This window comes from Bos indicus x Bos taurus, chromosome 24 (assembly GCF_003369695.1).
Source record: "Bos indicus x Bos taurus breed Angus x Brahman F1 hybrid chromosome 24, Bos_hybrid_MaternalHap_v2.0, whole genome shotgun sequence".
Taxonomy (NCBI): domain Eukaryota; kingdom Metazoa; phylum Chordata; class Mammalia; order Artiodactyla; family Bovidae; genus Bos; species Bos indicus x Bos taurus.
This window is the reverse complement of record NC_040099.1, coordinates 50773903-50796955: the sequence shown is the minus strand read 5'-3', so window position 1 is coordinate 50796955 and position 23053 is coordinate 50773903. Positions and strand designations below refer to the sequence as shown.

The following is a 23053-nucleotide window of genomic DNA, read 5'->3' as shown; positions in this document are numbered from 1 at the left end:
GCGGGGCGGGGCCCAAGAAGCGGGTGGGGGGGTGGGGCTAGGGGCTAGGGACCGGAGTTAGAAGGCCGCGGGGAGGCGAGGGCGGGCTCCCGGAGATTAAAAGCGGCCAATCAGAGCGCGCCGGCTGCCTTAGGAGAGCGGCGTGGGGCGTCGCCGCCGCCGCCGCCGCCGCCGCCGCGCGCGCCGGGGGCTGGTTGAGGCCATGAAACAAAAGAATCCCTGAGAGGGGAGCCGCGGCCGAACCTCCGTCAGCCCGCCCCGCTGCCGTCCCCACCCACCCACCTAGTTACCTGCCTCTGCCTCCTTCCCTTGCCCCTCCACCCCGCCCTCTCCGCTCTCCGGGCGGCCCTGGCGCTGCTCGGCCCGGGTCGCTCGGCCCCGCCGCCTCCCCTGAGGAAAAGTGTTTGCGCGCTGAGCAGGGCCGGGGCCCTGTCCGCCATGGGGCTCGCCGCCCGCCGCGCCTGACGCGGCCGCCGCCGCCGCCGCCGCCGCCATTGACAGCGCGCCGCCGCGATGCCGAGCGGCAGCTCCGCGGCCCTGGCCCTGGCGGCGGCCCCGGCCCCGCTGCCGCAGCCGCCCCCGCCGCCGCCGCCGCTGCCTCCGCCGCCGCCGCCCCCCGCGGGTGGCCCGGAGCTCGAGGGGGACGGGCTCCTGCTGAGGGAACGCCTGGCAGCGCTGGGCCTCGACGACCCCAGCCCGGCGGAGCCCGGCGCCCCGGCGATCCGGGCCGCGGCGGCGCAGGGCCCGGCCCGGCGGGCGGCGGGGCCATCACCCGAGGAGCGGGCGCCGCCCGGCCGACCCGGGGTCTCGGAGGCGGCCGAGCTGGAGCTGGAGGAGGAGGAGGACGACGACGACGAGGAGGAGGAGGAGGGGGAGGACGCGGAGCTGGACGGAGACCTGCTGGAGGAGGAGGAGCTGGAGGAGGCAGAGGAGGAGGGCCGGCCGTCCCTGCTGCTGCTGTCGCCGCCCGCGGCCGCCGCCTCTCAGACCCAGCCGATCCCGGGCGGGTCCCTGGGGTCGGTGCTGCTGCCCGCCGCCGGCTTCGATGCCCGGGAGGCGGCCGCGGCGGCGGCGGCGGCGGGGGTGCTCTACGGAGGGGACGATGCCCAGGGCATGATGGCGGCGATGCTGTCCCACGCCTACGGCCCCGGCGGCTGCGGGGCGGCGGCGGCGGCGGCCGCCCTGAACGGGGAGCAGGCGGCCCTGCTCCGGAGGAAGAGCGTTAACACCACCGAGTGCGTTCCGGTGCCCAGCTCCGAGCATGTCGCCGAGATTGTCGGTCGCCAGGGTGAGTGCGAGTGGGGGGTTGGGGGGGTGTCCAGCCGGGCTGGGCCCGGTGAGTGCGCGTGGGTGGGGATACGAAAGAAAGGAGCTTGGGGCTGGAAAGGCGAACCTGGCGAGGGCCCTAGGTCCACCGGGAAGGGGTGTGGGAGGAACCCGAGGGGCTACCAGACGAGAAGATGGGTCACCTTGCGAACCCCCCCACCCCCCACGGTGTTCCTCTCCTCCTGCACAATGCAAGGCGATAAGTTTCTTGAGCCACCCAGCCCGGCGGTGTCCCCTTGACTCGGGCTGTATTCCTGGAACACCCCAGCTGGCGTGGCACCAGAAACAACCTGAGGTGGTAAAAGGTCGGGTCGGTTGTGGATTCGGTGTTGTGCACTAAAAGCTTCGAGATCGCAAGTTTGCGCAGCCGACTACTGTCTTTGTAAAAACCTCTCAGCCTGCCTTACAACGGCTTTCTGGGAAGAAGAAATTGACAGAAATGGAGGCTTGTCGAGGGGGTGGGGAGCGGGAAGCTCATTCGCGAGGGAAGAGGGGATGTTCAAGTGGTCGTTCTTACCGCCACCCCCCCTGCACCTCTTCGCTGTTCAGAAACTTAGCTTCTTAGCTAACTCTGTTGATCGATCACGGTATTCCGATATATTTTAACTATCGAAAAGACAGAGTGGCTGCCTTTTAGAACGCTTTAGGGTACACGATGAAGGAAAATTGGACAGTAAAGTAATTGAGTTAAGGAACTTTGTACGTTTATACAGTTTTCAGTAGATTCTCACTTGCCAGCACACCAGTACTGCAGACAGACTCCTCCCACATTGTTCAGACAAAGGACCTATGTCTCAGATTCCAGGAGTAGATTTGTGAAGGTGGGGGAAGGGGATGCCCAGAGTACCTCTCTATCCGACATTTTTAGGGAAGGTCCTATGCTCATTAGTGTAGCTTCGCCCCCTTTATTGGAAGAGTGAATATTCTCTGCAGCTGACTTATTACAATATGATTGAACCTGGTTGATGCATGTCTCTCTACTGTTAGGTTGAGAGCATTGTTGGGGTCAAATAAAAAGAAATGATGGCGCTGCTGCTTAAATGATCTCATCTTTCCCAAGTGGTCTAAAGTACACATAAATAAGGTCTGTCGAAATGGTGGTTTCAAATATCAGAGTTGGCTCATTTCTTACCTCTAGGATTTTAATATGAAAAATCCATCCATCTGAAATCTGGATGGAGGAGATAGCCTATTTCAGACTGCCTGGTACTTAAAGACTGTTCAAAGCTGATGCCATTCCCTTAAGAGTTTATTCCCATAGTTTGGTGAATCAATTTTGCTTTCCTTTTTTGTTTTTTTGTTTTGCTTTTGTTTTGATTTTGCAGTACTGAAGATGCTAGTCCAGGAGAGAACTGTTTCACCTCACATAGGATGAAATTATAACATCTCAAGTTATAGATCCAGAATGAGTTGGTTATTCCATTAACAGCATCCGGGAATTGCTATATATCAAGCTTACATTCTGCCAGGCATTTGAGTTTATGGCAGTTGGGAATGTGAGGTTAGTTCCAACTAACTTGCTGCCCTTAAGAAGCCAACAGTCAAATATAAACAGCGGAGTGGCACTAATCTAATCTGTAATTAATGTCAATAACTATAGTGTGTGACAAAGTCGTACATGTATCAGCTGTGGGGGGCCTTGGAGAATGGATAGGACTTTAACAAATGGAAGGTGGAAGAAAGACAGGGACACGGTGAGGAAAGGTGTGGAGAAATAATCTCTAGGTACAGTTGGAAAGTTGTGAGGAGGACTGTTTTGATACTTAGAGTCTGATACTTAGCAGAGTGGGGAAAAGGCGATGGCAAGGTGTGTTCAGGCCCTTCTAGGCTGGTATTTCCTCAGCACAAGTTGCTTCAGTTTGCTTATGGTGACAGTTTAGGATAACAAAGGAACGCTTAGAGGCCAGTTTTACTAAGGGACGAGATACTGAAAGCTTTTGTTCAGTTAATACGAATTTTTGTCTTCTGTATTATACCCTTTAAAGCATGGTAAAATGGCCCTTAATTAGGCAGACTGTTACCTTTATACCACTCTATTATTTAAAAGTAAACTGAATTCCAGGTTTTAATCTTGCACCAAATTATAGCAATGAAATAAAGTCTTTAGTTTTTCCTCTTAGGGTAGAACTTATTAGTTAATAAGGAAATGTGAATCTGTTTATGTCTTAGGACATAGAGACAAGTTGCTGACTCTTCCTTTTGCACTTATTTTCCCAGAGTTGACAGTACTGTTAAAAGTATGTCATCATTCTCAAGATTATCTTAAGAGCAAAAAGTTTTCCCCTTCTCCTGTTCCGGCCCATTCAACTAGTGGATCATTGGCCCCTTTGCCACCCCCACCCTCAGCAGCACCATTATAAAGCCTGTATTTATTTTCCCACTTGCACAGAGAACCAGGCAACTTCTAATGTTTGCATCCTTTTACAGTGTGATAATTTCCCCTTTCCCTAAGTGAATAAACAGGGCAAATCATTTAATTTACTTCTTGCTTTGGAACAAAATTTTCCTGCTTAAGAATTATCCCTTCCTGCCATTTTTACTCATTACCTGAAGTCATACGTTTCTGTTTGACATCTCTTAATTGGTTTTGGAAATAATTATGTCACAGATGGAGACATCTGTGACTTCAGCTCTGAAGCAGAGAGTAGGACAAATGGAATTCTGAGTCATATAGACTAGCAACTCATGTAGATGGCCTCTAGTTCCAGTGTCTTTCAGAAAAACAAACTACTGCTTTTGATAGCCATGAAAGTTGGCAGTGTTGACCTCATATTTATACTCCCCAGCAGCATATGGTCATTTGCAAATGTTAAATTGGTCCCCCTTTTTAAGTTTGCATCTCATTTTGAAACCAACAATACTGTAAAATAAAGCCAGGAACTAAAGAGGCTTGTTGATAATCAAAGAAGTTCTGGAATATAGACATCAAAAGTAAACCTGACAACAGATTTACGACCTAACTTTTTAAAAATGTAGTACCTGCAAGATACATTCACAGTGGTTAACAGGACGTTTAATTTAAGTCAATGGACTTTGCTCCAATTTGCATAGTCGTTGAGAACCAGTTAGACTGAAAAATGAATTAAAGTACTACTCTACTTAACGATGGTATAAATAAATATTGAATGTCATAAGTTCAGTTGTTTTAAAGACTTGTAAAGGTTTTATAGTACAGTTTAAGATTAATGTACATCTTTAACTATTTTCATGAGTGATTTCCTTGATGGTATATGTGTGTTCTCTAACCTAGTTGAGAAAAGCTATTTCTGTGTGTGTGTGTGTGTGTGTGTGTGTGTGTGTGTGTGTGCACCTGTCCATGGGATTTTTCAGGCAAGAATACTGGAGTGGGTTGCCATTCCCTATACCAGAGGATCTTCCTGACCCAGGGATGGAACTCGCATTTCCTTGCAGGCAGATTCTTTGTTGCTGAACCATTGGGGAAGCCTCTTTTTTTTGTTGTACACTCTGTCAAAAAATATTTAAGCTAATAATCTCAATATGTGAATATTTATGAATAATATATATGCTGATATACTATACATTTTTAAAACATGTAAACAGTTTAAAAGGATGAGTTAAGATGGAAATTGGAGTGTTTTGATTTTTTTTCCTGCACTCCAGTGACTTCTTGTACCCTGTTTTGGCTATTACTGAGCTAGACCTCCTTAGAAATTTTTTTTCTTTATTCAGCTACTCTGTTTCCACTGATCCCCACCGATTGTATATATTTCCACTTTTAAAAACAGACAATATGACACATTGTTTTAGGTTGTCTTAAATACATCCTTGGGAAAATTTTCCCCAGTTTCCTAGGGTGGAACAAGTTTTCAGGTTCTAAAAAGAGAAAGTTTGGTATTGTACATAAATTCCCTGTTTAAGAAGAAATATCTATTTCATGAGGAGAAATAGTTTCAGAATAATGCTAAAGCACAGTGTCTTTTTCTTTTAGGGGGAGAGTTGTTGGCATTCCCTCTTCCAGGTACTATATTACCTGCCATTTAACTCTGGTAGGTGGTTATCCCCATTTTACAGACATAGAAACTGAGGTGCTAATAGATACCTTGCTCAGGTAGTGGAACTTGGCGGTTAGACCAATTGTTTGATAATGGGGATAAAGTTCTCAATTCTACATTGCTACCTCAGTAAGCATCTTGCTCAGGAAGAATATTTTGGGTCAATTTCAGTCCTAAACGTGATTTAGGATACTGTGTTTCTAATATGCATAGCTTAAAATATCACTGTCCAAATTAATTTACTTAATAAGATTTTGGTGTCCAGAAGGCACAGCATTGTTCTAACATTCTATTATGTCTAACTAGAAATTCGCTATCATTTATAATTCAGAAAGTTAATTTGTTGTATATACATGCTAGCTTTAAAAATTAAACATTGTCATTTTTTTAGACTTTAAGATCCAAATAATAGTTTGTATTAGCTTTGGAACCTTAATTGTTTTACAGATGGGTGGGGAATCCACTGCCTTTTCTTCCTGCCGTATTCAGCTAATGAACTATTTTCATTCACTAAGGAGGAAATGGAAAATAAAGTGGTAATTCAAGGGTGTGTTTTCTGCCCCCTGGTAGAAAATGCTAGTGACCTAAAACTGATGCAGGGAGTCAAGTATTTGAGACCTATAGAGATTTCCTCAAGGGAGATTTCCAGCAATGTCTATGGGTTGGAATTCTAGACCTTAAATCTTACATTTTCAAGGAAAGGTGGAATTTAGTTATAAGATCGTGCTTAGTATTTTGTGGATCTCGTTTTGAATTAATCTAATATTTGCACAGATGGAAAAATTTGTTGCTTGTGTCTTAAACTGAAGACAAAAATTATTTTAGAATATATGTTTTGCTATAAAAATATATGTTGAAAGCTGTCCCAAATTGCCCTTAGCAGTCCTTGCTCAGCTGTGATGTATTGGAAAGAGACAGCAATCAGAAGTTAAACTTCCTAAATTCTGATTACTCTGTGCCAGTAAGTCACTGTGTGGCCTTGGACAAATCACTCCCTAGGATTCAGATTCCTCTTCTTCAGCTGGGTATAGGCGTTATCTACAGTACCTCTAGGGACTGTGAATTGTACACAAATACATTGACATATATGAAACTAAGTGATAAGCACATACTACTGTTCTTAAGTTAAATCTGAAATTAATTGTTAATCTCGTTCACCTTTTCTCTGCTTTAGCAGACAGTTTCACACATTACTGTATCCTTCTAATGTGACAGAACTGAAAGGAACTGATATCTAAATGCCTGTTAAACACATGGCACTTCTATCCAGATAGGCATAAATGATTCTGTAATAACAAAGAACCCCAACATCTCAGTATTAAAATGACCAGTGACTTATTTCTTTTTCACAGGGGCTCTGCTCATTTTGGTCATTCAGGGTCTTAGACCAACAAAGCAGCCACCATCTCAAGTATGGCTGGTCTTCCTCTCTGTGCCTGAAGGATGAGACGGTGGCGTAGCATACACCGGTCTTTAAATGTTAGACCTGAAGTAGCATGGTGATCACATCCACTCATATTTCATTAATCAGAACAAGTTATCTGGCCACTCCTAACTTCAAGTGGGTGAGAAATTGCATTACAATCATGTGTCCACAGGAGAGAGCCAGAATATTCATGAACAGCCATGATGACTATCACAGTATTAAAGTCTATGGGATTGTGGCCAAATTTTTTTAGTGTAATTTCTGCCTTAATAGCATTTGTAATTTGAAATGAAATTACAAAATGAAAAAAAAAGAGATAAAAATGTTCATAAGATACTAAATAGGAAAGGGTGTTTGCAATTTAAAACTCCTTGAGGAACTTCCCTGGCAGACCACTGGTTAAGACTCTGGGCTCCCACTACAGAGGGCTCATCTGATCACACAACCCACATGCTGTGGTCAAAAAAAAAGAAAAAAAACAAACTCCTTTAGGAAACTCCAAAGAGATTATGAATAATCTGTTTTAAAACCTCATTGATCTTCAGGTGATTCTAAAATGATATGTTTAATCAAACTGCATCTTAATCCTTCCCAAATGGCTTATATACCATGATGCATGTTTAGTCTTTAACTCTTCTCCCCATACTACCATTAGGTACTTTATAGACATTTATAGTGATTACATCTGATATTTAAGCTTTTTAAATGATTTTCTAACATTAGTAATACCAAGCCAAACTATACTAAATTGAATATGTACAGCGCAGTGTTATTTTTAATCCTTTTGAGTCTTTATTTCAGTGGTTGATTCTGAGAATTCTAAGTTGCACTGCATAGTTGTACCGCCTCTTTCATGCCAGGGTTCAGGATTTAAGAACAATTCATGTGGGCATGGCTTGTTGCCTTTGTCCAATAAGCAGAAACTGCAGTTCATTGTATGCAGGGAAGCCTGGTTTGACCATAAGTAAAGTGGTAGGTATCATGCAATAAAATAAGACTAGGCCTTAAAATAATAAAGAAAATTATTTAATGAACTGCAGATAGAGTTGAAGATAAGCATAAAGCTTCATCTTAAACACAGTTAGAGAAGAGTGGGGAGGGAATAGTTCCAAACTTCTAGAAGGTTACCAGTGTAAAATGGCCTTTGGGCTGACCTTCTTTCTATACCACTGTCCCCTCGCCTTTGGCTTGCAGTAAGGACATTGAACTTAGAGTTAAACTTGTTAGAGACATGGTTTTACCATTTGTTGCCTGTGACCATGGACAAATCCCTTAACCTCACTGAGTCTCAGTTTCCTCTTGGGGGAAAAACTTGATCCATCCAGTCTATAGTCTGAAAGAGAATCATTTACAGATGAATCTGATTCCATTATATGGTTCCCAAATAGAAGTAATTCTAAGTTTCTATTAACATCCTCTAATGGACATGAACATAATTTTAAAATCCCCAGTTAGGAAAATTGTTCTACCTCTCATCTCTAACACCCACCTCTGGGTGTCACAGGTTTAGTGAAAGGCCAAATGGGGACCCTTTTTTGTTGCGTATGTGGATCCTCTTGTCTAAATTAAGTCAAAAAGGAGGGGGGGGGATTTAAAATTTAGTTTAATCTCTGCTTTTAAAAATACATCATATATTTTGGGAATTCTCCACTTCTAAGAATCAACTGGAAAAAGAAGGCAGGTTGAGAAAGTGGCGTGTTTAGGGAATTGAGGCATTTCAGAGTCGTTAGTTTATAACTTTGGGCAATTATTGGCTTGAGTTTTATCCACAAATAAAGTGAGATTGGACTAGATTATATCACTTGTAACCCTTATATTATCTTTGCCCAAGAAGAGTTCCTAAAATCATGTAAAAGTAAACCAGATTTAAAATTACCAATTAGAATGACTTCAACATATCTCTTCCCAGTTTTGTAAAATTAATATCTTAAACATATTTTTCATAATCTAAATATAAGTTTTATCTTTAGGACTTAAGGGTTTTTTAATGTTTTTAACTTCTAGAGAAAATTGACTCATTTGAGTTTTTCTTTAAAAATAATAACATTTAAATGTGTCAAATAGTATGTCATCTCATTTGATCCATTCTTATTGCAACCATACAGATAAGGAAACAAGTCTATGGAGATGTAAGTAACTTACCCAGGGTCTCAAGCTAATGGAATTAGAGACTTCAGTGCTCCCAACTCTAAGTGGTAGAACAAGCAGACAAAGCAGCAAGGATATAAAAGACTTGAACACCGCCACCAGCCAGTGGTATAAGAAAAGAAAATGATTGATCACTATCTGTACATGAACACCTATAGACAACAAATCCTTTTGATGCTTGAAGTTGGGTACAGGTCAGTGAGGGCAGAACTGAATCTCAGTCTTAATCTTGGTTAAATTACCTGAAACGTAGCAGATACTTGCTGTTTATTTTATTGAACTGAACTGTTGGACTAGAGACTTGCCATTTTAGTATTTATCATTATAGTTTTTATATTGTGAGGTTTTCTTCCCTCTTGCCTTTATCTCTAACCCTTTACCTGAGGAGTCAGTCAACCAAAAGTTGTTTGGATCTGTTTGTTCTAGATGCTACTTGATTTAGGATATTATATGTCTGTATGAATACTGGTAATAAGCAAAACTAAAAAGTCACATAAATGAAACTGTTTGAAGTGTTGACGAAGTGATGTCTAATGTGAAACCATATTCTTAACAAAATTTCAGCGATTTTTGACTGGAGCTGCAAGAAGGACCCTTGAGCAGGGAAAGGAAAGCTATTTCTGTATTGTACATTTAAGAATCTATTACATTGTTAATCTAAACAGTTTATTTAAATGTTGAGTTAAGTTGTGTGTGTGTGAAAAACACTCTTACTGGGTTTATCTGATATTCACCAGTCTTTGAAGCTAATAATACTGAAAAATTGAGTCCCTATAAAATTGTAGGAACTTTTGAATAGTCTGTCGAGATTATTCCAAGAGGAAAGGGTCTTATTTATATGTACAATTATTAAAGAATATGATCCCCCCCTTGTTAATTCTAATATATCATGAAATATACATATAAAATAATGTGTTTCTCTAATGCTTTTAGAGAAAAATAGTATGGAGTAGTGAAAGGAGTGTGGAGACAGCTTGTGTTTGAGGTCGGGCTTTCTAGCTGGGAGACCTTTCCAACCTCTTTCAGTTTGTTTCTTATCCTTCCTAAAGCTGTTAAGCTAGTCACCACTCTGTTACAATGATTAAATGAAAATATAGGAGAGTTTTGAAAACTGAAAAATGCACTACAAGTTTATTATTTCAAAGGCAAGCCTATTGGCTCAGTTTACTTATGAAATACTTGCAGTGGTGGGGGTGGAGTGGGGAGAGGGGCTAGAGAGCTTAAAAAGCTCCTCTTTACTGAGCACCTACTTGAATAACAGGCACTGTGATGAGTATTTTTAAGATGTTATTTCATTTAATCTTTGCAACAACCAAGTGAGAGAAGTAACTTTCATTATAGTTTCTGGGCTTCCCAGGTGACACCCAGGTGGGCTTCAGGGCAGGTGGTAAAGAAAACCCGCCTGCCAATGCAGGAAAGCGTAAGAGATGTAGATTCAATCCTTAGGTCAGAAAGATCCCCTGGAGGAGGGCAGGGCAACCCACTCCAGTACTCTTGCTTGGGACATCCCATGGGCAGAGGTGCCTGGCCTGCTATGGTACATAGGATTGCCAAGAATCAGACATGACTGAAGCAACTCAGCACACACCCTCAAGAAGGAGAGAGAGAGGTTTAGTGACCTGTTCACAAAGGTCACAAAGATGTTCACAAAGATGGTTAGTGATGGTCTGTTCGAAGTCTTGTGCTTCCAGCTGTTATTCAACCTGCTCTTCTTGAGCAAAGGAAGAATAGATGTGTATACATGTGAGATTGTCCCATGTGCTTTGTAGTTTTCAGAAATAAGTGATTTTGTATGTCCCAGGAGAAGAGAGACTTGGTCAAAAATAAAAGCATTGGAAAGGACCTAAAGGTTGAATGACCTAACATTAAAACCACAAGCAAACTGGTGGTAGATTAGAGCCCAGTCCAGCAAATAACTGGTTTTTTGATCCTTATGTTTCCTTTAAACTAGACCTTGGAATAGAATTAGTAAGCTGTAGCTGTGATAATAATAGTCATATCTATATTTGTATTACTCTTGGGTTCATAGAGCCTTCAACACACAGTCTCATCTTTTCCAAATGACTATGTTTATTACTCAGAAGATATGGGGTGAGGGGGCAGCGCTAGGAGGATTTTCCAGGTTATTTAGGGAAATATCTGAGTAGAGACAGGAGGAACCAGGCATGTTTAGGAGATGATGAAGTCTGGGAGAAGGTAAGTGATGGCCATTTAATTAGGAGAAGGATGGGGAAAGGGAGGTGGGATGGGGAGGTAATTTTTAATATCAAGCCCAGCATTCTAATTTTCTTAAAGATAAAAAGAACTACTTCACTCCCCTCCCTGTTTTTATTAAAGCAGGTGTGTTTGTGTATGTGCATGTACACTAACTTCTCTTTGAAAATAAAACCTCTTGGAAGGAATTTCTGAAGAAAGATATACCTGAAGATGACCCAAAGTAAAAATATACAGACCTTAGTTTTGGTGTGTTTATAAGGGTTTTAGCTTTCTTAAATCACCTTATATTTGTAGCTAGTTTATGAAATGAGTGGAAAATATAATGAATTTGATTTCTGGAAAACAAAACCCTCTGTCGAAAATCAGCAATACTTCACATAGCATTTGGGGTTCCTTTCTTTAAAAAACAAAACAAGTTCTTTGCACCTCCCAGATAGAATTTAAACTTCCCTGCCTTTGTTAAACTAAATCATCCCCCACCTGACCTGCTCCCCTGGCATTCTGCCCTCCAGTTACTTAAAGCTCCTGTAGCACTGAGCCAGGTGTGGTATCCAGGCTGCCATCTTGGGCTCTTGATTCCTGCTTTGGCACTTCCAGTTCTCTTGACTCTCCTTTCCACCTGGCAGAACTACTTTCTTCAAACCTAAGTTCAAATGCATCTGAAGCCTTCTTTCACCTTCTGTAAGCAGTAAAGCCCTGCCCTTTTCTGTGCTCCCACTGCTTTGTACGCCTGTTTTCATTAAAGCAGTTACCTTATATCAGTATTGTTTTCATGACTTTCCTTTCTACACTGTCAGCTCCTGGAGAGCAGAAATTATTGTAGTTTCTGTATCACCTGGAATTAGCCACCTGCACCTTTATAGGGAACTCGATACTTGAATTGGTAAGTTGACGCATCAGGCTGGTGGATGTTCTGGGCCGAAGGAGGAGTGGTTTAGCTAGGAACACTTAGTCACATCCCACAGGACAAGTGGAGGCCAGGTTCACTTGTCCATTTCTTACCAAATCACTCATCTCTCGACATAAACACCCTGTCTTCATCAACACCCTGGCTTATATATTTCTTTTCGACCTATTTTGATTTTTATCGCTGGTTTATCCCTTCACCCTACTTCAGTGCCCGTGATCCCCAAACTTTTCTTGTTCTTGTATCTCGCTACTGTTCTGGACAGTGGGTCACTATTCTTGGGTTAGGGTTTAAGATTTTTCTGAATCCAATACTTTCCTTTGCTCAAAAGCCCAGGGGCCTGGAAGAATGGAGAAATAATTGGAGGAGCGGGACATTGGTGTTGTGGTAGGCAGAATAAACCCCCTTTCCCTGAAGATGCCTACACCCTATATCCCCGGACACTCTGACTATGTAGATGTAGAGTATGGACCTTGAGGTGAAAAGGTTATCTGATATCAGCTGGGTGGGTCTGGTGTAATCACATGAATCCTTCAGCGCAGAACAACTTTCCCAGCTGGGTCACATACGAGATTGGGAGGTATTTGAAGTACAAGAAGGGTTCAGTCCCCATTGCTGACTCTGAAGATGGAGAGACAGGGCCACAAGCTATGTTGGAGGCCTCCTGAGGCAGAGAATGGCCTTGAGCGGACAGTCAGCGAGAACACAGGGAGCTCAGTCTTGTGATGATAAGCAACTCAACTCTACCAGTAAGCCAAGTGAGCAGGCTCTTCCCTGAAGCTTCCAGAGAGGAACACAGTCCTGCAAACACCTTGATTTTAGCCCTGTTGAAACCCATGTCAGAACCCATGTCAGAAGTGTAAAATAAAAAATTTGTGACATTGAAAGCACTGTATGAGGTAACTTGTTATGGCAGCATTAGAAAACTAAAGCAGATAATAAAAGTAAAGAACAGAACAAGGTTTCTGGATTGAGGCCTCCATTTTCCTCCTAGCTCTCAGCTCCCAAAGGCCACCTACAGTTCCTTGCCATGAGGCCTCCACAGGCAGGTCAAGCATAGGTTGCTTTCTTCCAGAAAAGCCAGAGCACATCTGACGACTTCTGAAGCCCACCGGAGAAAGCTCTTCCAAAGAACTTGTGATCAGGTCAGGCCCACCCCTGTGATCTGGATAATCTTCCTGTTTTAAGGTGAATTGATTTGGACTGTAATTATATCTACATTGCAGACTGTAATTCTGTATCTGATTCTTCTAAGTATATCATTCCACATTTCATGGAATTAAAAAGCAGCCTTAAAGGTCTGGTCTAGTGCCTTTACGCTTTTCTGTGACACCCCCCCCTTCCCCATCAAAAGAACATTTTATTTTGCAGTCAATGTCCACATATTTCGTCAAAACATTTGGAGCCTATTAAATTGATACTGCAAACCATGGTTTGAGAAACACTGAAGACCATTTCAATTCCTTTTCTTTAAACTCCTCTCCCAGCAACAGAGGCCCTCTCCCTTTTAACTGCTCAGGCAGCTGGTGGGAGAGACTCTTTACCCCGGAGAAGCCAGACCCAACCTTTTACTATACCAGGAAGTGAGAAGACCAGAATTCTGGCTGCAACTAAAGAGTTTTAAGGTGAATCACAGCCCTAGCCATAGTGATACAGAAAGGGGAAATGGGTTCCTACAGGAGGGAGGTAAGTTAGAGACTTTATTGGGGGAATTTACTTCCAAATCAAAATGGTAACCATGAAAGTCATTAGTGCTGTCCTGGTTCTTAATCTCTACACAGTCTGGTATACAGCTTGCCATATATTTATTTGTAGCTATGAGAAAACAATTGCTAGTCCCTACCTCTTAGACTTAAAATGCTTTATTCAACTTTGAGGTTATGAAATCATTTACCCTGCTGTTCATAATTTTTTTTCTTCTAAATCTCACAACTAGTCAAAAGTCTGATTGATGTACTTAATCTAGTAAAATCTGTCACTTCTTCATCTCTAATTTTTAAAATTTTCTAATTTAACAACATTTCTTTAAAAAAATAAATAATGCATTTGTATGGTTCCAAAATTTGTAAGAATTTAAAAGTACCAGGGAAATTAAGTCACCCTCCTACGTATCTCCCTAAGTCTTCCAGTTTTGTGACTGCAGAGTATTCCCTTACATTGCTGTACCAACTCCCACTAATACAGACAGGAATACAGTGGTTATTCGTGCCTGGGCAAGTATTCCTACAGACTTGATTCTGTGAGTGGGATGGCAGGGGCAGAAGGATACAGGAAGTTGTAATTTTGATGGATAGTGCAAACTGCCCTCGAGCAGTTTGTACTCTGCAGCTAAATATGAGGGCTTTCCCCCCATTCTTACTAGCACTGTTTGTTTTTGATATTTGACAGTCTTATAGGTGGGAGATGATAGATGGGAGATGACACCTAAATTCTTGTTCAGAGCTATTTATATGTTTCCTTTTCTATGAGCTATTTTACCTATTTTTTCTGTGGTTTTTGGTGTTTTGAGATATAAGGGCAAGTATATGGGTACCTGCGGAGAAGGCAGTGGCACCCCACTCCAGTACACTTGCCTGGAAAATCCCATGGATGGAGGAGCCTGGTGGGCTGCAGTCCATGGGGTCGCTAGGAGTCGGACACGACTGAGCGACTTCACTTTCTCTTTTCACTTTCATGCATTGGAGAAGGAAATGGCAACCAACTCCAGTGTTCTTGCCTGGAGAATCCCAGGGACAGGGGAGCCTGATGTGCTGCCATCTCTGGGGTCACACAGAGTCGGACACGACTGAAGTGACTTAGCATAGCATAGCATATGGGTACCTGTATAAGAGAAATTAGCCATTTGTGATGTGAATTGTAAATAATTTGTTTTTTTAGCTTGTTTTTGGTAAGTAGGCCTTTTGGGCAGGGTAGGCTATCTTACATCCCTATCTCAGAGGTAGTCCACATTCTGTCTTCTCTGTCTTCCTAATGAGACTATCAAACACATACTCATTAGTAACAACCATAGGCTCAGTAGTATCTGATTTAGGCATGTGCATATTTGTCGCTCAGTTGTGTCCAACTCTCTGCAACTCCATGGACTGTAGCCTGCCAGGCTCCTCTGTCCTTAGGGGTTCTCCAGGCAAGAATACTGGAGTGGGTTGCCATGCCCTCCTCCAATATTATATTCTACTGAGGTTCATCTGACAGCTGCTTATTGTCTCAGAAGCATTTTGAGAAGTTTCTTAATTTAGCTTTCTAATGTTCACTATAGTAAGGGTTGAGAAGGGCCAGCCCTAGACCCTCAAGCTAACTCTCCCTTCGTCCTTAACAGAGTTTGCCAAGTGTTTTTCTCTAGGGTGATCAGGACCTTCTCTGTTAGAAATGTGTGATTCTAGCAGACTGCCTTCTTGTTAGGTTATAGTGCAGAGAAGAAGCTCATGTATCCGGATAATGATAGTAACTCTTCTGAGGATGCAATAGGAAGAATTAGACGTTCTCACCACCCCTTCAGACTGTCCTAGGAGTCTCTTCGTCAGTCAGACACTGGCCAATGGAAATGATTGTAGTTCTCAGCCTCAAGCAACACCTCCTCTGCTGCATGAGGGAGTTTCCTAGATTCAGCCTGTGTGAATGATAAGTGGATGTGGAAGATTTATGGTCTTCCAAGTCACTTTCTGTGGTGGAGCAGAGTAGGAATAGATTTTCCTATATTCAGAAGTCACACTGTCAATTTAATCTTGTAGTTCATTGTAGATATAAACTTACAGCAGCACTCTGTAGTAACTTTGTGTTTTACAGTAGCATAAATTAGACTAATTGTAGTAATTTCTTGATAGCCCCCAACCCACCCTGTCACTCTGCCCTTCTCAGCTCCTCCAGTTCCTCCACTGAGTGCATTCCTTGCGGTTTTGCTTTTAGCTGGACCACCCGACCCACCCCCACCCCCCTGGTCTTCTCAGATATAACCTTCAGGTTAAAGTAAACCTGACTCGGAAAGGAACAGAAGCTTCACAGAGAATAAGGCACCTAATAAACTAAGATCTGCAGGGCCATCAGGAATTACGCAGAGCTGGTAGCAGAGGGGCATGGTTAAAGGAACGTTCTGATCGTGGAAGCAAGGAGCATGGAGAGGCGATGAATGTGGTGGAAGCACCCCACAGAGTTTAAGGAGTGAGGAAGAGGAAAGGGAGGGGTATGAGATAAGGCTAGAGAGAGGTAGGTCCAGGCACTGGGCCAGCTTCTGCGTGCAGCACTGTCTGGATTTTATCCTTATGGTAAGAGGGAGTCGTCAAAGCCTTACGTAAAGAGGTGAGCCTTCGATCGGTGCTTTTTTAGAAAGCATCATCTACCTAAAGTGGAGGTAGAGAGCTGATTGGAGGAGGCAAGAATGGAGGAAAGGAGACCTATTTTGTGTGGGGTAGAGGGTACTAGTGCAGTCACACAGGTTAGGAATGATGTCCAGAAAGAATTCGTTTTTGTACATTATGAATTTGTTGAGGGCAGGGAAAAAAAGTTGTAAGAAAATGATCGGCTCAGGTTGTGGCGTGTGTTTTTCAGTAGCATCTAACTGCTTTATTTTGAGAAACTAGGAATAGCACGATACAGTCACGAGAAGAAATCTGTTCTGGCAAGCTTCACATTAAGATCTTTGAAAAGCATAACCCTAGAGTCTTATGCCTTAGCGTATATCTGGCATCTTTACTGTTCGAAACCCTCCAATGTTACACAGTTGGCACTGGTAATGGCTGATTACTCCAAAAAGTAATCTTTGGGTAGTTATACATATGTATCTTAGATATTTTATTTAACTTAAATATACTTAGGATTTAGAACCAAAGCCTTTTATTTGAGAATGGGACTGCCAGCCATTATAGTCCTTCAGTAAAACCATATCCAATGACCATACTCCATACAATTTCCAATATATTTCTTTTGAATTTAGCAAGAACTTCACAATGAATACAAAATTACTCTGGGTTAGTTTGTTTACCCCAGGGTTTTACAGTTGTCTCACCCATAGTTCAACAGCATCTTTTTTTTTTCTTTAAGGTACTCATCATTATTGAAATTTTAAAAAATAATCAATTTTGATACAAGTTCCATGTCTTGGATTTATATATAACTGCTTTATGTAATTATTAATTTAGTTAATGCATGAGTTCAGTTAGCATAAACAGATGGGGATAAAGGCAACTGATTCGTAGTTAAGCCTGAAATCCAACTGATGGAACAGAAATGAGATGATGTGCTAACTTTGAGCACTTTGCTATTGTCATGGAGTTTTACAGAGGAGAGAATGATGTTGAGGTAAAATGACAAGACAGCTAAGTGGAAGTCAGTTGAAGAACTTTTCTCATGCAGTATAGTTCTGTGGAATTTGAGGTTCTAGGACCAACAAAAAAGACCACAGACTACGAAGTCAGCCTAGGTTTAACTCTGGCTCTGCCTCTTACTTGCTGTGTGAACTTAGGCATGTGACACAATATTTCTGCGCTTTGTTTCCCTTAGCAATAAAAGGAGTGTAATAGTCTCGTCCTTAGGGTTGTTAGGTAGATTAAATAAGATGATAGGTATCGTCTCACATTGTACATTCTTTTTCTTTGTCACCAACACCCTGCAAGGTAGTAAACTATTAGTGTTTTGAAAGTCAAATCCACTTATAGTATAGCTGGCCTATTTCATGCATCGTTTGCAATGACTAATAACAAGAGGAAGAAAACTATAAGCCTGTCCTCTGAGTTAAAGGCCTTCAGTGGAGGCGTCACCTCTTTGCTGAGAATGAGAGATCACCAGGAAAGTACCTCTCAGGATCCAGGAGTCATAGTGGAACTAGGAAAGCTTTATCAGCATTTAGTGATAAGTTTTTATGATAAAGAAATACTCTCAAACTTAAAGAGGGAAAGAAAAACTGCCCAAAAACAGACTGTTATCTTGAAAGGAGCTTTCTATAATTTGTCTTTATCAGTATTGTTGAAGTAGATGTTGATACTTAAGAAATATTTTCTTTCTAACAGGTTGTAAAATTAAAGCGCTGAGAGCCAAGACGAACACGTATATCAAAACACCGGTTCGTGGTGAAGAGCCCATTTTTGTTGTCACTGGACGGAAGGAAGATGTTGCCATGGCCAAACGAGAAATCCTGTCAGCTGCAGAGCACTTCTCCATGATTCGTGCATCTCGAAACAAAAATGGCCCTGCCCTGGGAGGGCTGTCATGCAGTCCTAATCTGCCGGGTCAGACCACCGTTCAAGTCCGAGTGCCCTATCGCGTGGTAGGGCTGGTAGTTGGACCCAAAGGAGCGACCATCAAAAGAATCCAGCAGCAGACCCACACGTACATAGTAACTCCGAGCAGAGACAAGGAGCCCGTCTTTGAAGTGACAGGGATGCCCGAGAATGTTGACCGAGCACGAGAAGAAATTGAAATGCATATTGCCATGCGCACGGGAAACTACATTGAGCTCAACGAAGAGAATGACTTCCATTACAACGGTACCGACGTCAGCTTTGAAGGCGGCACTCTGGGCTCTGCGTGGCTCTCCTCCAATCCCGTTCCTCCTAGCCGCGCCAGAATGATCTCCAATTATCGAAATGATAGTTCCAGTTCCCTGGGAAGCGGTTCCACAGATTCCTACTTTGGAAGCAATAGGCTGGCTGACTTTAGTCCAACAAGCCCATTTAGCACAGGAAACTTTTGGTTTGGAGATACACTACCTTCTGTAGGCTCAGAAGACCTTGCAGTTGATTCTCCTGCCTTTGACTCTCTACCAACATCCGCTCAAACTATCTGGACTCCGTTTGAACCAGTTAACCCACTCTCTGGCTTTGGGAGTGATCCTCCTGGTAACATGAAGACTCAGCGTAGAGGAAGTCAGCCATCTACTCCTCGTCTGTCTCCTACCTTTCCTGAGAGCATTGAACACCCACTTGCTCGGAGGGTTAGGAGCGACCCACCTAGTACAGGCAACCATGTTGGCCTTCCAATATACATCCCTGCTTTTTCTAATGGTACCAATAGTTACTCCTCTTCCAATGGTGGTTCCACCTCTAGCTCACCTCCAGAATCAAGACGAAAGCACGACTGTGTGATTTGCTTTGAGAATGAAGTTATTGCTGCCCTAGTTCCATGTGGCCACAACCTCTTCTGCATGGAATGTGCCAACAAGATCTGTGAAAAGAGAACGCCATCATGTCCAGTTTGCCAGACAGCTGTTACTCAGGCAATCCAAATTCACTCTTAACTATATATATATACATAAATACTATATCTCTATATGGACTCGTAAAGGCATGGGTATAATGGTACCCCCAGTAAACTTCCTAATGAATTCTTATGACTGTTATCAGGCTTTATTGGGATTAGGCTAAAGTTGTTAGTAAACTTATAAAAGGCTGCTATGGTAACACTAAACCTAAGTGGTCTCTTGTCTTAGTTTGGTTTGAATTATTAATCTTATCCTGTAGACCCAGAGACATAGCTTGTGTAAGAATTGCTAAAGCTGACGTTCAACTCGGCTGAGTGAAGATAATCATAGGTTGTGTGAACCTATGAGAAAAGTGTATACGTCTAAGATTTCCAAATGATGGGTCCCAAAGCCTAACCACGTTAAGAGTTTATGGAGGGTACGCGGCATTACAGATGACTCAGACACTTCCAGGGCTGCCTTCTTTACACTGCCAGTTTTGACAAAACAGGTCCGTTTGTTTTTTTATTTTACAACAACTTATGCCTAATTCTGCAGGATTGCAAGTAACTTTTTAATGCATTGTGGTTGCTTATTGGTAATAATAGGGCTGATGGCGGTTTACTCAATCACTGGTTATAATTTGGGACAAAAACTGCTACACTGACCTTCATCTCGCCCAGAGTGCTCCCGGCTGGTCTGATCAGTGGAGCAGGAATGCAGTTGTGTTGATCGTGAATTCCTACCCATTGCCTCCCTCAGTGAATGTGGAAATGGCCACCTGGGTTTTTCCATTCCAGGAAAGGCTTTGGGGTGCACCTGCATTGGCTAATAATTGAGGATACGAACATTCCATTCATTAGTCTGATCAAGCTATTGATTAATTTTTAGACTATAGATCAAAATGTGAAACATTTTATGTTCAATCCATATTTGTCTTGCACATTATAAATGTATTTTTATTTTTTAGTCATTTAGGGGAGGGGGAGGGAGAGAGGGGTAACAATGCCCTTAGCATATTTACAGAAGCAGCTGTGACGACCTCCAATCAGTTTACTTCATTTCAAAACCTGTTTCCAATCACAAGGAAAGATTTCTTTACGATACACTTTTTACATTTCACCTGTGGATGTCTGTGACTTTTCATCCTCAGTATGTTCCCAAATCTGCTGGCATTGAACGGATAAAACATTATATTGGTGGGTTTTTCTACTAATTATTTTTTGAAGCATTATTTTCCCAACACAAAAGAGCTTTTTTTCTCAGTATAACAAAAATTGAAATCCTATGTGTATTGAATAGTAAATAGACAAATTTTATTTTTTATTTCCACTTGAAGAGTTACATTTCGTATAAAAGTTTACAAATAACGGTTTTTATTTTGATTTTTTCAGTATAAAAAATTGCCTTGATGGCATATTATGATGTAATGCTAATTGCTTGTAGAATAGTTAAATGTCAGTATTGAAACCTAATCTCTAGCTGCCGTCTTGTAGATACAAACGAATGTTCACCAAGCATGTATTTTGTATTTCGTTGCATTGTACACTGCAACTAATAAGCCAAGGAATCGACATATATTAGGTGCGTGTACTGTTTCTAAAAACCACAAACTAAGAATGATAAATTATCAATATAGTTTAGTATTTGCTAATTTTACTACACTCTTTTGTTATGTATATGTAGGGAAGTCATAGGGATTATAAATTCAATTTGAGTAAAGTTTAAAACCATATATTTTATGATAAAGGGCCTTTAACTTAAGATGGCCAAAGCACTGATATTATATATTTGCTGTAAAGAGAATTATAAGAGTTTTATTTTTCTGATATTAAAAGTTACTTAATAAAGACTTGTTTCCATTAACTTGAATGTATTCTCCTTGGTGTTTTTCATGTATTCATTAGTTTACACTGGAAGACTGCTACTTGCCAGAATTGAAAACGTCCTTTAGCAAGAGTTTCCCCTCTCCCTAGCTAGTGTTCCGTGTTCTAGGTGTGGAATGTGTTGCTTATGCTCCTCCTCTCCAAATGTAGCTTTTTTCTTTAAATAAGTGTCACATTATAGTACATCTAGAGATTTGGCTAGTTTTAGATTATATAATTGCATGTTTATATAGTTGACCACATAGTCACAGTTAATCTAATATGAATAAAATAGTGATTTACACATATTAATGTTAACTAACATCCTGAACTCAACTTAGACTTAGTTTTTATCCTTTGTTACAGATTGTCCTTTTATCACCAAAACTATAAAACTAATTTTTTCTAGTATGAAGGTGCGAGTTTTTAACTTTTAATTCTGAAGTACCTTCTGAAAGACTTTGTGGTTGATTAAAAAAAAAATATATTGCTCCATTAATGAAAATGACTTTGCTGACTAGAATAAATTGTTGCTGTTTGGTAAAAAGCAAGAATAAAGACACTTCTAGATTGTTTTACTAAAACCAAAATTCTGTCCTTAATACTTAGAGGTATTACACAGCCATAGGAAATCTTTCCATTATAAGTTTTGAACAAATTCCCAGGCTGTGCTAGATAACTCTGGAATGTATAGATTTGGTGATGGGCAGGATCATTGCCCTGTGGAATTATTTCACTCATTTTAGGATTAGCCTCCAGAAGTATGAAAGTCAAATTATTCGACTCTGTTGTAGTTTTACAATTCCAGCATAGACTGAGAGGTGAATATGAATTTTAACTTGCACATAGTATAAGGTCAAGATCTTTCAGAGGACCTTGAAAATAATCTCCAAGGCTTTCCTTGCCAGAGGAAGCCAAGACTTTGTCTGAAATTAATATTAGCAAAACTGATAAACACACATCCAAGGTCTCCATCTGAACCTGCCTTCCCTCATATGCCTACATCCGTTTTCTTGTTTAAGGAAGTACCAGGAGAGGGGCTCCATGAACCCCGTGGACCAGTGTTACCAGGGAATTGTTGCACCATACTGGATAATCTGCAGTGTGGATAATCAAGGATTAGACAAACCTGTTGAAAACTTGACATTATTCATTTACACGGCCTTAGAGGCTAGATGCTAAGCTGCAAATGTGAGGATCAGATAGCAGCTTAGTTATAATGATATGTGACTCTTTCTATAAAGGAATTTATCAAAAGTATCCCCTTGCAAAATAGGTTTTTAGCAAGAGTGAGAAAGGCTAGAAGAGTTAGGTTTAGAAAATAGGTACAGGAATGTTATTACACTTCAAATTATTCTTATCAGTGGATGTGTTAGCATAAAAAGACACATTCTCAATCTGCTACCAACCTCCCCTCAAATATTCTCCCTTTCTCGTTCCAAAACTCTGTACAAATAATGCAGGATAGTGATATTTATAATACAGGCATAGCTCTGATATACCGTGAGTTCAGTTCAAGGCCACCACATATAAAAGTTATTTATACTGGACTGTAGTCTGTTCAGCCTGCAATTGCTATTGTATCAAAGGAACAGTGTACATACCTTAATTTTAAAATACTTCATTGCTAAAAAATACTAACCAGTACCTGAGCCTTCAGTGGGTCATTATCTCTTTGCTGGAGGGTCTTGCCTCGATGTGAATAGCTGCTGACCAAGGTGGTGGTTGCTGAAGGTTGTGTCATTTTCTAAAAATACAATAGAGTTTGCCACATCAATTAACTCTTCCTTTCACAAAAGATTTTTCTGTAGCATGTAAGGCTGTTTAGTAGCATTTTACCCCCAGTAGAACTTCCTTCAAATTTGGAGTCAATCTTCTCAAATCCCATGCTGCTCCATCAACTAAATTTATGCCCTATTCTTAATCCTTTGTCGTCATTTCACCAGCCTTAACGTTATCTTCGCCAGGAGTAGGTTCCATCTG

General features: G+C 41.7%; 1 protein-coding gene across 1 annotated transcript; it reads left to right on the top strand.

Annotated features, from left to right (window-relative positions):
* Positions 1-498: 498 nt before the first annotated feature.
* MEX3C (mex-3 RNA binding family member C) lies at positions 499-21077 on the top strand. The gene is made up of 2 exons (XM_027525772.1): positions 499-1288; positions 18037-21077. The coding sequence occupies exons 1-2, from the start codon at positions 514-516 to the stop codon at positions 19260-19262; spliced, it is 2001 nt and encodes a 666-aa protein (XP_027381573.1). The 5' UTR covers positions 499-513; the 3' UTR covers positions 19263-21077.
* Positions 21078-23053: the final 1976 nt, after the last annotated feature.